Genomic DNA, 15110 nt, shown 5'->3' with positions numbered 1-15110 from the left:
GATTATAAAGCAGGCTGCTGTGAGGATGATGAGGAGGGGCAGGTCTGCCAGGGACAATTCATATTTTGTGGGTTTGTGCCTCGGGTGTTCCAGCATAGTCTAGCTGTAAATTCTTAGCAGATGTTTCTTTGGGAGGGAGGGAGTGAAACTTTGTGTTCTGCCCAGAGGGTTAATTACACAGGACTCTCCTGGGGCCTTTCCTGTTTCAGGGAATCTTGATCACCTGGACGAAGGGTTTTAAGGCAACCGACTGTGTGGGGCAGGATGTAGTGACCTTACTGAGGGATGCCGTCAAAAGGAGAGAGGTATGATTTCTAAGATCTTGACTGTCTTTTCAGGTGATAAAAAATTGTACTTGCTTGTAAAAAATTCAAACAATACAGAAGCATGTGACCTGGGTAATAAAAATCCCCCTGAGCGTCAGCAGTATAACAGAGGTGAACAATTTTGTGTTGTTAAAGGATAGTTTGTTTAAAGGTAAAATCATGAGTCTCCTGCACATGGAAAAAGAGGAAAGCAGCCCCTGGCGGCTGGGCCCAGCCTGGCTCTCCGGCAGGCCTTGTGTTCTCCTGAGGAACACAAACAGTTGTGCGGAGCACAGACATCCTTGCGGCCACTCGGTGACTGTGATGGCATTGAAGGAGAAAGAGCGCTCCCCAGTCACGTCAGAACTCGGCACACACCAGAGAATCGCCCTGCTTCCTGCAGCGTCCAGTCCTGAGCCACGCCCCACTTCTTTGAACCTTCCTTGAAACCAGCAGCACGGCTCCAGTCCTATAATAGGTGCTTTCTGACAGGTTCTGAGACACCCCACGGGGATGTGTTCTCCAGGGTTGTAAGCAGTCACTAAGCCCAGGTCTGTTCGACTCCAGGTGTGTTTCTGGTGGTCTTTGGCTAGAGGACATTGACAAAATATAAAATGAAAAATTCTAAAGAGTTTGTTTAAATTATTAGTTAATGAGGGACTCAATAAGAAGTACAAAAAAAAAAGTTCAAATGTCTCCAGTTCAAAAGAGCAGACAAGTACACAGTCAATCAGGAAGGCTGAAATGAGTGGGTTTGAAAGAGGATTGGTTGCACCTGGAAGAGTATGTTAGACAACAGCTAATAGTTTGTTGAAAAGAAACCTGATGATCCTTTTTTGCTCATTTCACAACTCTTAGTGTTCTTTCAGCTTACTTTCCATGCATTGCCAGCACGTGTATACACACATTTTTTTCCCCTTTCTTTTTTTTTTTTCCTCTCCAAAGCCCCAGTACTTAGTTGTATATTCTAGTTGTAAATCCTTCTAGTTCTTCTACGTGAGCCGCCACCACAGCATGGCTACTGACAGACGGGTGGTGTGGTTCTACGCCTGGGAACTGAACCCGGGCCGCTGAAGCTGAGCGCACCAAACTTGAACCACTAGGCCATCAGGGCTGGCCCACACATCTTTTTTTAGTGGGAGTCATACCATGTGTACTATATTACAACTCACCTTTTTCATTTAATGTGAAACAGGCATCTTTTCATGTCACTCCATATAGACCAACCTCATTCTTTTTCTTGGCTCTACAGGATTCCAGTGTTTGCCTGAACCGTGGTTTACATAGCTCCCTTTGATCTACATTTGGGTTGTTTTTCTTTCTGGCTCATGCAAGTGGTGCAGTAAATATCCTTGCATGTACCTTTGTGTACTTGCGTGGCTGTTTCTGAAGGACAGATTCTGAGAAATGGATTTGGTATTTCCATTTTGCCGATGGAAAAATGGCGATAACACTTTAGCCTCCCAAGAGAAAGAGCTATTTGGCCGTTGTCTCTTGTCTTTGCTCCATTCAGCAGTTCTCTCCGGGCTGCCTCACTAGTACTCAGTACCACCTGTAAAATGGGTAGAATACTTCCCTTCTTCAGATCTCAGACTTCAGATATGTCATTAATAGTGAGTGTTTAGTCAGTGAAGGAGCACTTAATCATCTTTTATAGGCTGGTAAGAAAACTATTTCAGATGATGCACCAGCGGCTTGCTGACTGCAGGGCAGCAGAGCAAACCTGCAGAATTCAAGCCTGCAATGCTGTCCGTGCCCTAAAACTAAAACTGTGACCCTCTCTTTCCAAAGGAATTTGATCTGGACGTGGTGGCTGTGGTCAACGACACGGTCGGCACCATGATGACCTGTGCTTATGAAGAGCCCACCTGTGAGGTCGGACTCATCGTAGGTGGGTGTCCTGGAAGGTCACTTTCTTCAGGGCAGGGCAGGCTGGGTTTTCCTGTTCTGTGGGGCCTTGAGCCAACAGCTCAGCCCTCGTGAGACAGTATATCTGTCACTACAGTCCCCTTACCCCCTCCAGAGTTTCGTCCTGGACCAAGGCTGCAGAGCTCTCTAGAGGGCTTTCCCCTCTCCAGCACCCACCCCGACAAGGCTTCACATTGATTGTGACTAGAATGGAGCTCTTCAGAAATGAGGCCACAAATGGTTGACACAACTTGGGTGGGCTGGGTGGGAGTACCTAGAGCTGGCCTGGCCACCAGAGCAACTCTTTTTTTTTTTTTTTTTTTTTTTTGTGAGGAAGATCAGCCCTGAGCTAACATCCATGCTAATCCTCCTCTTTTTGCTGAGGAAGACCGGCTCTGAGCTAACATCTATTGCCAATCCTCCTCCTTTTTTTGCCCCCAAAGCCCCAGTAGATAGTTGTATGTCATAGTTGCACATCCTTCTAGTTGCTGTATGTGGGACGTGGCCTCAGCACGGCCGGAGAAGCGGTGCGTCGGTGCACGCCCGGGATCCGAACCCCGGGCCGCCAGTGGCTGAGCGCGCGCACTTAACCGCTAAGCCACGGGGCCAGCCCCAGAGCAACTCTATTGGGCTTGTATGGAGGGGCTCTAGGCAGTTGTTGCAGGGCGGGAGCCTGCAGCTGGGAAGAAAGCAGAGCTCACCTCCTCCTGACTGCCGGAAAGAGCCAGAGAGTAGTCTTGGGTGCCATTTTGCCTGTAGCAGCCACTGTTGGTGAGCAGTCCTAGCCCCTGAAGTAGGTTGCAGAGGAGTTATCTGTTGGTATTGCAGGTCGTTCCCTTAGAGTCCAAGCACATTAGTGGCCTGGGCCTTGAGAGCACATAATTCCTGAAGCGTATTAATTTGGGCTGTGAGAAAACCATTTGTCCAATTGAGCTGCTCCTTGTATGAGGAGATGCTGAGAAAATGCCCACTTCTTAGCCAACATTTGTAGACTCTACCTGGACAGGGAAGGTAGACCTTTTGCTGAGCGTCTGGGAGATCAGGATAAGGCCCCACAGCAGGCTGCCCTCCTGGTGCCAGGAAGACCTCTTCATTTGTTAAACCACTCTTGGTGCCTGTGGAAATTCAAAAACCTAGGGAGCAGCTCCAGGTGAAAGGTTGCCTGGGGCCTGGCTTTGGAGCTCTTTTGTTCCTTTCTTTGTTTTGCAAAGCTTTCTTTCTCTGCCCCTCCCTCTCTTCTGTTTATGAATGGGCAAAGCTAGAGTGACACAGCACATTCTCCACTTGCAGGCCAGGCCTAGCCTTCCTGCCGGGTGGGAGGTCAAGCCCGCCCAGTTCTGGGCCAACCTATTACTGTTCCTGGCACTGGTCTGGGGCGGGGCTTCCCCACAGCGCTGGCTGCATTCAAAGCCACTTTTTCCTTCCCCCATCAGTTGATCTCTTCCCTCAGAACTCCCATGGATAAGAAGTCTGGTTTACATGTTTTGGCTTTCCTTGTACCCCTCTTCCGTTTCTGGGGCTCCTCTTCTCTCCGTTTTATACTTTGGCTGAAAGAGAGCAAACAAAAAAAACAGAACAAAAATAGTCCAATTACACAGTCAGAAATGTGTGCAAATTCTGCTTTAGTTTCTTTAAATGGGATGAAAACGACCAAAGCCCTTTTGGTCTAGCCTGTAGGGGTGTCCTTGTGTCCCCTAATGATGTTGAAAGTCCGTCTACATCTACATCCCGCCTAGGATGGGTTGATGGTGCTCTAGGGCCTTGCTACTGAAAGTGTGGTCTATGGTGCAGCTGCATCAGCATCCTTGTTAGAAATGCAGAGTTTGGGGCCCTACCCCAGACCTCCTGAATCAGAATCTATACCTTAACAGGCGGCCCAGGTGATTCAGGTGCATATTAAAATACCTGTGTGAAGGACTCCTTGGTTGGTTGGTTTTTAAATTTCCAGTCCATTCGCTGAGACAAGGCCAATGAGCGCAGGCTTGGATGTCATGGCAATTAAAACTGCTGTGAAAAGTTTAGAATGCGTCTTCTCAATTTCTGTACTTAACTCCTCCTGGATGAGAACAGCACACAGTCTGTGGTCCCGCCCCAGTCCTCCAGGGGCCACAGTTTGAGTAGCCGAGCTCTGGGGAATTCAAGGAGGAAATCAGAGGCCCCTGGAATCCACTTGTCAGTTTGTGTGTGTAACAGTGTGTGGGTGCACCCGGGGAAATGTTCCTTTCCTCAGGAGAATCATCAGGTTTTCAGAGAGGTCTGTGGTACCAAGATGATGAGGAACCATCACCTTAGAAATGCACCCTTGAAATGCTCAGGACACTGTCCTTCCCTGCACTAGCTGTGGGCTTCATTCTGGAACACATAGGAGAGTTTATTGAGCAGGCATAGTCCATGACCATCTGATTAGAAAAGATAAGTGGGCATCCATGATGTGATAGTAGACAACCCCCCAGTATAATATTTTTATGTATATATGTGTGTGTGTGTGTGAAGGAGGTGGGGAGAGAGAGAGAGAGAAAGAGGAGAAATATCCTTCCAATCTGAATATTGCCTAAACTTCCACCACTGAAGATACGTCACTTTGTTGTAAGACCATTTTCTATTAAAATAAATATAGCTCTGCCTAGATAGGTAACCACATGAAGCTCTCGGTATTGATGTCTTAGTATAAAGTAAGTTAAGTTAATCGCATGTTGTCTGGCTGGTTTTAACTCCGACTTTCCTTTTATATTTTGAGTTTTTTCCTGGAAAACATTGGGAAAGTGAAGCTATTCCTTAGTTCATTTCAAAAACGTACCCCTATCTGTGGAATCGCAGGCCCCAGCCCTAGTTGCAAGACTCTCCCAAGCGTGGTGGCATGGCCATTCATTCCCCCACCTTGTGTATTTCAGGGACCGGCAGCAATGCCTGCTACATGGAAGAAATGAGGAACATCGAGATCGTGGAGGGAAATGAGGGGCGAATGTGTATCAACATGGAGTGGGGTGCCTTTGGGGACAACGGGTGTCTGGATGATATCAGAACAAACTATGACAGACTGGTGGATGAATATTCTCTAAATGCTGGGAAACAAAGGTAATTTTGCCTGGTGGAGGAGACACAAAAGGGGTCAGGATGGGGAGGGCATGTGGTTGCATTCTGCCGGTTACAACAGAAGAAGTTTCTAGTAGGAGTGGGGTCTGGACAGAGGCTTGGAGACTGGTTCCTCAGGTTCCCTCCTGACCTTGGATTTTAGTCCAAGGAGAGCAGAGAACCGGGAGGAGGGGCCCCCGACATGGCATAAGATGGCCCAGGGTTGATGTCCAGGTGCCTCCTCTGGGGACAGGATGGCAGTGGCAACACTACTTCCCTCAGTGACTGTTTTCCTCCTGGAATATTCTGGCCTTCTGCTTGCTCTATGTTTCTTCCCCAATGGACTAATAGAAACTTCTTGATCAGTAGGTTTTGGTCTTGTTTAGTGGAAGTAGTACACGCTTGACCTGCAGTTGTCAAAGGGCAGGGAAAAGTAGGATATGGCCAGTAGGCATGGGGTTGGGGGTGAGCGGCTTCAGGTCAGGGGTGAGGCAGAGGCCCCGCTCAATTCATCCTCCCACAGTGGACCTCCTGCACCACCAAGTGGCTATTTGGAGCTCTGCAGCTCAAGTCTCGGGGACCCTCCCTGAGATGACAGTGTCCCAGCATGGAGACAAATGACCCCTTGTCTCAAGCTCCCAGGAATCAGGCCATCCTCTGCAATAGCTGGGATGAGTTGGTCCAAGCCGTGTCCCCAGGAGCAGAAAGAAGGACTGGGAAGTACCTCCCAAACATAAGGTGTTCTCCAGCCCCCCTCGAGATGTTTGCCTTCTCCAAATACCACCTGTGCTATGTTTACCTAATGTTTTTCTTTAAATCAGCTTATATTCTTTACTTAAATTTAATGAGAGAGAAAAAAAGAGAAAACCAGTACTACCATAAATAGATAGCAATCATAAAATGAATGTGGCACAGAACACCGTTATTCACTTCTAGCTACTGTTACCTCCCAAAGGCTCCAAACGAAGGCCCCCTTTGTTAAGAAGGGAGATCAGGAAGGGGTTAAAGCCATCTCAGTACCAACTGTGGTCTCCTTGATGGAATGAGAAAGACAGAATGGGAATGGATAATAATAGTGCTATTTCATGTTTTTTCTGTGGATCACCTGAAATCTTCTCAAGTATCCAGATTCCAGTAGACTCTTCCCTGCTTGGGGACACTGGGATTGGGTGTGTGCCATGGAAGCATTTACATCACTTGTCATTTCTTGAGGCCCTTGAGCATGGAGAGGGCAGGAGTTAAAAGCCCCAAGAGCAGGTTGCCCTCAGGAGTACAGCCTGGTGGCCGCCTGACTCCTCCAGCCTGCATGGCTGTATCACTCTGCTGCATGCTTGACCAGTGCTCTGGGCTTTTGCAGAACCTTCCAGAAATCTGATAGGAACTTTCCCCTTGTTGTCTTCTTGTCCCATTAAGACTCAGCCCAGTTGTTTGCTTATTCTGCAGTTACTTATTGAGCACTTGACTAAGAGCCTGGCACTGTGCTGTGCGAGGCCCTGGGACTCAAAGCTGAACAAGACACCTTCTCCATCCTCTCGAGGCTTTTGCCGCAGGGCCAGTGGGCGGCAGTGAACCCGTGTGCATTGTGAAGGGGAGGGGAGGGTGTATGGGACCCTGAAAGAGGCAGACAGCACCCCGTCTGGGGGAGGAGGACAGGCCTCCTGGAGAAGTGGTGTTTGAGCTCCACCGGGCAAAGGCAGGCAGTTAAGTGAGGAGGGAGATGGTCTAGCAGTTAGACTCGAGTGCTGGTGGTTTCCTTTCTGATCCCGGGGAGGGGTGAGGATCCCGCAGTCCTCCCTGGTCTCACTCTCTGCCTCTGCCGGGGAACACAGGGCTGGGCATGCGGATTGGTGATGCCCTGGAGGGCCAAGACGCCAGGCTCACTGTGAGCCCAAAGGCTGCACGCAGATGCCCCAGCCCCTACCTTCTGTTTCAGGTTTGAGAAGATGATCAGTGGTATGTACCTGGGTGAAATCGTCCGCAACATCCTGATCGACTTCACCAAGAAGGGATTCCTCTTCCGAGGGCAGATCTCTGAGACGCTGAAGACTCGGGGCATCTTTCAGACCAAGTATCTCTCTCAGATTGAGAGGTGAGTAGGAGGGGCTTCCCTGCAGGGGCCTGTGAGAGGTCGACCTGGCCAGGGGGTCGTGATGGGGGTGGTAGGCACCACAGGGGATGTTTTGGCTATTTGTGAGGGCTTTTCCCCCCTCTGGAGGCCCTGAGCAGTTGCATATTGAAATCATATATGATTTTATTATAAATTACTTTCCTTTTATTGGTCCTTTATGTTGGGGCATTCTATTGATTTGTTTGAAATTATGTGTATCAGTAGGTTATATGGGCTCCATTTCAGGATAGTAAAGGTGCATCACAGATATTTGTATTGAAGGGGCATTGAGTCTGAGAGAGCCAAGAACCTCTGGTCTAGCCCCACCCTCACTTTATCTGAAAGGCTGCCTGGGATCGCATAGCCTGGCCACCCAGTATGCATGCCCCGCAGCAAGTTGCTTCTGTCTTCCTCCTGTTTTTCTCGTGTGGAGTGAGCATTTCATCTCTGCCTTTGCCATCCTCTACGGCGAGCTCTGAGAGAAGGTGGAAGGTGCTCTGCAAAAGCAAAAATGGTCGTAGCCGGGCCAGGCCCGATGGCCTAGTGGTTAAAGTTCGGTGTGCTCTGCTTCCGCGGCCCAATTTCAGTTCCCAGGCACGGAACCACACCACTTATCTGTCAGTGGCCATACTGTGGCAGCGGCTCACATAAAAGAAAAAAAGAGGAAGACTGGCAACAGATGTTAGCTCAGGGCAAATCTTCCTCAGCAAAAAAAAAGTCATGGTAGCAAGATGAACATTGGCTCTGTTGGAGCCTGCTCACTGCTTTCCCCCGTGCCTGTGTCTGTAACCTGTAACTACCCACCAGAACCAAAGCTGTGAAGTGCTAGCAGCCCCAAAACAATAGACCCTGGAAGACTTGAGCACGTGGAATGGCAGCATTTCACAGCAACGAGGAGGGGAGGCGCTGTCAGCAAATGGTGCTGTGTGCCCGTTGGTGATCAGGAAACAGGTTCTCGCCTTGTTTCTCTCGTCATTCTAAATTCATCCAAGAGCTAAATGTGAACAATAGGAGCCATAAAAGAATGAGAGGGAAATATCAGTGAATATTTTTCTTGATAACATTTTTTATTGTGGTAAAATATACATGACAGAATTTACCTCTGTAACCATTTTGAAGTGTACAGTTCAGTTTCATTAAGTGCATTCACACTGTCGTGCAACTGTCACCATCATCCATCTCCAGAACGTTTGCATCCTCCCAATCTGAAACTCCGTACCCGTTAAACGCCACCTCTCCATTCCTCCCTCCCCCTTCCCCTGGTGACCACCACCCTACTTTCCGTATCTATGAATTTGACTTCTCTAGACACCTCATGTAAGTGGAATCATATAGTCATCGTCCTTTTGTGACTGGCTTATTTCACTTAGCATAGTGTCTTCAAGCTTCATCCATGTTGGAGCATGTGTCAGATTTTCCTTCCTTTTTAAGGCTATTATTCCGTTGTATGTATATACAACATTTTGTTTATCCATTCATCTGTCCATGGACCCGTGGGTTGCTTCTGCCTTTTGGTTGTTGTGAATAATGCTGCTTGTGAACATCAGTGTGCAAATACATGATCGAGTTCTTGCCTTGAATTCTTTTTTTGTATCTACCCAGAAGTAGAATTGCTGGATCATATAATAATTTTATTTTGAATGTTTTGAGGAACTGCCATACTGTTTTCCACAGTGGCTGCACCATTTTACATTTCCACTAGCAGTACACACAAGGGGTCCAATTTCTCCACATCCTCGCCAATAGTTGTTATTTTCTGCTTTTTTATTGATAGCCATCCTGGTGGGGGGTGAAGTGGTGGGAAAGTCTTTTTAAGCATAATAGAAAAGAAAGAAATCATAAAAAATTGCCAAATTTAGCTACATAGCTTCTATGATTTTAAAAAAATCAATAATCAAACTTAAACAGCAAACTAAGGAAAACATCTGCGTTGTTTATGACAAGATGCAGAGCAGGGCGTTGTGGGCGAGACCTTTGGCAGGTCTGGTCTTGAGACCTGCTCTGCCCCCCTGGCTGTGTGCTTTAAGTGAGTTACTCAATTTCTCCCAGCCTTCATTTCCTTGTCTTTAAAATGGGAATAATCCTACGTGCAAACGTTGTTTGTTATGAGGAGGAAATGAGGTAATGTATGTAAAGTGGGTGTCACATAGAAGTCCTCATAAAGGCTGGCTGCTCTTACCACCGTCATTGTCATCATCATGGGTCATCAACTTTTTCAATGTAATAAGAATGAGACAAATAGCCCAGGAGAATAAAAGTCTTGATATAATAGGTAGTTCATATGGCCAATGAACAAATGAAAAACAAGGTCATCCCTCACTAATAGAGAAGAATGCAGATTAAACCACAATGTCATTATTACCAAATTGTCAAATGTTTTTAAAAGTGATTCTTTCCCCTGGGGACAAGTACAGTGAAATACTGTGCTAGAGAGAGTAAATTGATACAACTGGGCAATAGGTATCAAAAGCCCTTTGACCCAGAAATATATCCTAAGGGAAAAATCAGAGTTGCACACAAAGATTTATAACCGGGAAACTTCATCAGAATGTTACTTTATAATAGCAGAAAATTGCAAACCACTTAAATTTCTCTAAACTGGCTAAATAAATTATGGTGCGGCCCCAGAATGGAATACTTTGGCAGCCATTTCCAATCCTGTTCTTAGATATGGAGGTAGGAGATTGCTGAGACGTATGAAGGAGGAAAAAAGCCAGAAAGAAGACCACATATAAAGGACGAGCCCGTTTTGCATGTCATAAGAACAAAGACACTGTTTAATGATATCCAGGGAAAATAGATTGGAAGGAAATATATTAACATGTTCATAGCATTTTCCTCCGGTGTTGGGATTGTGGATAGTTTTAATTTTCCAATTTTAATTTTTCTAGATTTGCCAGATTTTCTACAATTTAATATGTAATACTTTGGGGATCATTAAAAAAAGAATGTTATTTTGAAGGAGAAAAACCCCATGACCCTATTTGTGAAGGGCAGTGAATTGGGCCGGTCCTCTGGAGTCGGCTCCCAGGCTGTTCTCGTGGCTCCCGCTTCACCTGGCCTCCTGGCTTTTGTCCACCGCAGTGACCGATTAGCGCTGCTCCAGGTCCGGGCCATCCTCCAGCAGCTGGGCCTGAACAGCACCTGTGACGACAGTATCCTCGTCAAGACCGTGTGCGGGGTGGTGTCCAGGAGGGCCGCGCAGCTGTGTGGTGCAGGCATGGCTGCCGTGGTGGATAAGATCCGCGAGAACAGAGGGCTGGACCATCTCAACGTGACTGTCGGGGTGGATGGAACACTCTACAAGCTTCATCCACAGTGAGTGGGGCTTCCAGTTGGGATGGGCAGAGCTTCCTGGGCTGGCGAGTTCCCTTGATGGTTATGGGACATCAGGATGTGCTTCCCACCAGGAACATTCCTCACCGGCACACAGTCAACCTGAAGGCTGTGCGGTCAGGGACTGGGGCTTGTCTGGGATGAGGTAATGAGCTGTCTGAAGTTTAACTGGGACCGTTGGGGACCAAGTGAAGCCAGAGAAGTGGCTTCACTTGGCCAGCTCACACCAGTGGTGTGGCGTGTTCCTCTCCCCGCTCCTCCTGGGCCCCTCTTAGGTCAGGCGGGGTCCAGGTGGGGAGCAGGAATGGAGGTAAGGGTGGACGTGGGCTTGCCCACCAGCCGGGTTAGCTGCCGCCTGGCCAGGAGGCTGTGTTTGGTAAGTGGAGAGAGGGAGTGAAGGGAAGGGGAGGAGGACAATTGTCTTGTTCATCTGCTAAATCGGTTTGTCCAGAGAGTTGGAAGGCAGGGGCAGTTTTGGCCCTGGGCTTCGTAGCAGGGAGGGGGTGGAGAGTGACCTCCTTTGGTCAAGCGTCTGACCCCCCATGCTGGAGGAGGAGATGTGGCCCTGTCTGTTCTTGGATCCACCGCATGTCCCAAAGCTTGGCTCTTTAGGAATAGAGTGGCCATATTGTTTATTGTCTAAACTGGGGTGCTTTTGACAGTACCCCAGAGTGCTACTACTAATTGCACCGGGACCATCCCAGATAAACCGGGCCGTAACGTCACCTACTTAAAAGCAACCTCACCCAGCTCACTGTAGGCATTGCCTGCTTACCTCATGGCCATGGCTTGGGATGGAACCATCTGACTTGCCCCATCCCCACCTGTCTGTCCACCTTCCCAGCTGTCCTCTTCATCACCTGAGGCAGCACACGGCCGTGGTTTAGCACCGGGCTTTACGTGCTTGGATTTAATCCTGGCACCATCATTTAGAAGCTGTGCTCAACTGCTTTCTCTCTGCTACGTCTCGTCTTCCTCATAGTATAATAGGCACTGGCAGGATGAAATTACGTATATACAGTGGGAGGCACCTGGCAGGTGTTCAACAAAGGGCAGTCAGCGTTACCTCTAAGAGCCCCATTGCCCCGAGCATCCTCAGCCTGGCCCTGTCTCATTTTCAGCATAAAATGCAAGAACCTAGAGTTACCTCTCAATTAGAGATCATCCTTCATGGAGGGCCTCCCGCTCTTGGCTTCAGGTGCTGGGTGCTGGGCCGTTGAAGGTGCTGAGCTGGGTGTCTCAGAAAGCTGCAGCCAGGAGTGGATGATGTTTGTTCCCATGGAGCCTGCTGCACTGATCCAGCACTGGACCAGCTGGGGCCCGCCTCAGTGGTCCCTGCCTTGGCCCTAGCACCCTTCTTGATTTTCAGTCCCGTGGAAGCCTCAAGCTTTGAGGATAGGTGTGTCTGAGTGTGTTATAAGCTGTACAGAGTAGCTTCTTTTTGGATTCTCAGTTGTGCCTCCCTACTGAAAATTGTGCTAATGGGATCGGCTGTAAATCCACTTTCCTCCCGCCGTTCTCAGGAAGCCGCAGCTGCTTCTAAGCAGCCCCCTGCCATCTTGTGTGCCCTCCTTATTGTTGGGTCCGTTAGCATCTTCAGGTGGGTCCACTGTCTCTTCTCACCGTCCTCTGTTGTCTTTTTTAGCTTCTCCAGAATCATGCACCAAACCGTGAAGGAACTGTCACCGCAGTGTAATGTGTCCTTCCTCCTGTCTGAAGATGGTAGTGGCAAGGGGGCCGCCCTCATCACAGCAGTAGGCGTACGGTTCCGAGAAGAAATGAGCAGCTAAGAGCCCTGGACCCCCAGCCTGCTGCCCTTCCAGCACGTCTATCTTCCAGCGGCGACCCCCTGTTCTTCCCAGCGAGCTGTGCTGGGAGACGCTGGCGCCAGAGCCCGCCACCGCTGCAGCGGGGAGGAACACAAAAGCCAACTCATGGCGCATAACGTAGGGTACAAAATAGAGTGTGTGCTGTTGATAATATCTCTCACCTCTGGATCCCTCCTCACCTGCCCTCCACTCTGCATGATTTGATTTCAACCTGGTCGTACGTTCCCCACGTGTGAAGTTTAGTGGCGTCCATTTCTAATTTATGCATTCGTCCAACAGTTATTTATTGGCCCAAGATGAAAAGTCACACCATCTGACAGGCCTTATGGGCCTCCGCAGCCTGTCCTTGGGGCCGCACCCCCTGTGAAATGTATTATCACCAGCAGACACTGCCGGGGCTCCTCCCAGGGGCGCATTAGCCGCTTCTTCTGTCCCAGCACCCCCTGCTGTCAGGTGTCCCAGGGTTCCCGTTGGGACGTGTCAATGCCACTGAATTGTGTGTCCGTGGAACTGGTCATAGCCACATTGTGACAGTCTTGCATTCTGTTATCTTGGGGGGGAGGTGGGCAGTCCTGCGTGAAAGTGTCTTGTCTCCATTTGGGTAAAAGGAACCAACCAACCAACAGTGCCCTCGTTGGAATTTCCCATCGCTTTTGTGAGCCATGTTGTATGACCTAGTAAACTTTGTACCAATTCAAAGACCCGAGTGATGCTTAATGGCTGGGGATGGGGGTGGGGACATCTGGGGATGTGGAGAAAACCAAACCCTGGGGATTTTTGTGGCCTTCTGGGTCAGGGGGGAGTTTGAAATGAAGATTGCGTCCTTCAGCCCCAAGCCTTCTTTGGGTTTGAGGACTTGCTGCTCTCCCTGCAAAGTGTCCCAGAAGGAGCCTCTCTTCTTGTCTCCCAGCACCTGCCCTGCTGCTTCCTGCTCTAGCCCCAGGGTGCTACCCTGGGGAGAGGCTCCCACAGCCCCCACCCCACCACCTTTAAGAAGGTAAAGGGATGGAGGGCCTCTGTCCTCCAGCAGCTTGGTCTCCTCCCTTGTAGTTGGAACAAAGAAAAAGTCAACTTGGCTTCCAGGGGCTGTCTGGGATTCATGAGAGGACAGTGCGACTTCGGCCATCCCCTCTGCCGTCCCCAAGCAGATCCTGCCCTTTGTCACCTGCTCTGCCAACTCCAAGACAGCAGATGAAGTAGACGCCCTGCCCTAACACAGATGAAGTCTTGCAGCAGCCCAGGGTGGCAGGATTGCTGGACTCTCCCCCTCCTGGATCTTAAATGAACCCCTTCTGTAGGAAATTGGCCCCTATCTGACCCTTTCATCCCTCCCCCACCTCAACTTGGAGTTGGCTGTTCCCCCCATGGCTGCCATTTTGGATTCTCCCCCAGCTCGTCGGTAGATCCCACATCAGTCCGCATTATGGTGCCCTGTCGTTGAGGTGCCCCGTGAGTCTCCCAAGCCATGACTCCAGCTCTGGGTGGCTTCCCCCAGGACGGACTGCATGCTCACTGGGTTTGGTGAGACCAGAGTCCCTTTATTTGGCACTGCTGGTGCCTATGGCACAGGCATCTGTGTGGGAAAGACAGATAACATCAAACTCTTGATGTGCATTTACAGTGGTACATGGTTCCGGGGGGCACAGGGTGTGGACGGTGAGTTGGCAGGTAGGCAGAGATGTGCCCTTGGGGTGGACTGGGCCAGGCCTGGAGCTGTCTGGGAGTCGGCACAGTTGGGTTCTCTGCCTGTCGCCTTGCTGAGAGCAGTAAGCTGTGCTGCTGACTTGCAGGAGGCAGTCATGTAAAAGGGCTGGTGTGGTAGTAATAAAAATCATGGCTGCTGTTTATTAAGCACTTAACCTGTGTTTGGCCTGCTAGTTTATAGGCATCACTTCCATCATCCTCACAGCATTCCTGTGAGATAGTTTTGCCATTGGGAGAGGAAGAAGCTGAGGGTCAGAGTGACTTGTCTGAGGCAACACAGGTGAGGGTCCTTTTGACTCTTAACCACTATCTACACTGGGCTGGATCTGAGTTCTTAGATGCTGAGGCACAGAAGCCTTAGGTTGACTCACAGGTGATGGGCTTTGCAAAATAAGAAGCTTCCCTCCTTGTGTCTTTATCCTGAAAATGAATCAGTGTCATGGTTGGATTTTGGCCACAGGTGTTTGGTTTACCAACGTTTATGAAAATGTGAGCCAAATTTAACAAGTCTGGAAGTCTCACAAATTTGGACTTCTGGCTTCTCTTTAAAGATTTAGAAGACCTGGCAATAATGGGCTCCCATTACTACGTGGCAACATTTGTCCAGAGCTGATCAGCTGCTGTCCCCTTTGGATGCCTATGCCCTCCAGTTTGCCACAGTCCCCACCATTCCCTGTTACCCCAACTGCAAGTGAGTTGCCTTCTATCTTCACATTTGCAGTTTTTTTATACTGGATCCAATTTACTCATTATGTTGTATGCCCTGGGAAGGCATTTGAGCTTGCAACTCCTGGATTAGATACGCGTTAGCTCACACTGTCATCTTTGAGTCTTATTGGATCCCCTGAA

General features: G+C 49.1%; 1 protein-coding gene across 1 annotated transcript in view; it reads left to right on the top strand.

Moving 5' to 3' along the window:
* Positions 1-13258, top strand: part of HK1 (hexokinase 1) — a 71239-nt gene extending 57981 nt beyond the window's left edge. Inside the window, exons 13-18 of the mRNA XM_058543291.1 lie at positions 210-305; positions 2097-2196; positions 5105-5288; positions 7219-7374; positions 10477-10710; positions 12374-13258. Coding sequence (XP_058399274.1) covers positions 210-305; positions 2097-2196; positions 5105-5288; positions 7219-7374; positions 10477-10710; positions 12374-12518 — 915 coding nt within the window. The 3' untranslated portion in view covers positions 12519-13258. The remainder of the gene's footprint in view (positions 1-209; positions 306-2096; positions 2197-5104; positions 5289-7218; positions 7375-10476; positions 10711-12373) is intronic.
* Positions 13259-15110: the final 1852 nt, after the last annotated feature.

Source organism: Diceros bicornis, chromosome 6 (genome assembly GCF_020826845.1).
Source record: "Diceros bicornis minor isolate mBicDic1 chromosome 6, mDicBic1.mat.cur, whole genome shotgun sequence".
NCBI lineage: Eukaryota > Metazoa > Chordata > Mammalia > Perissodactyla > Rhinocerotidae > Diceros > Diceros bicornis.
This window is presented reverse-complemented; position numbering and strand designations above follow the sequence as displayed.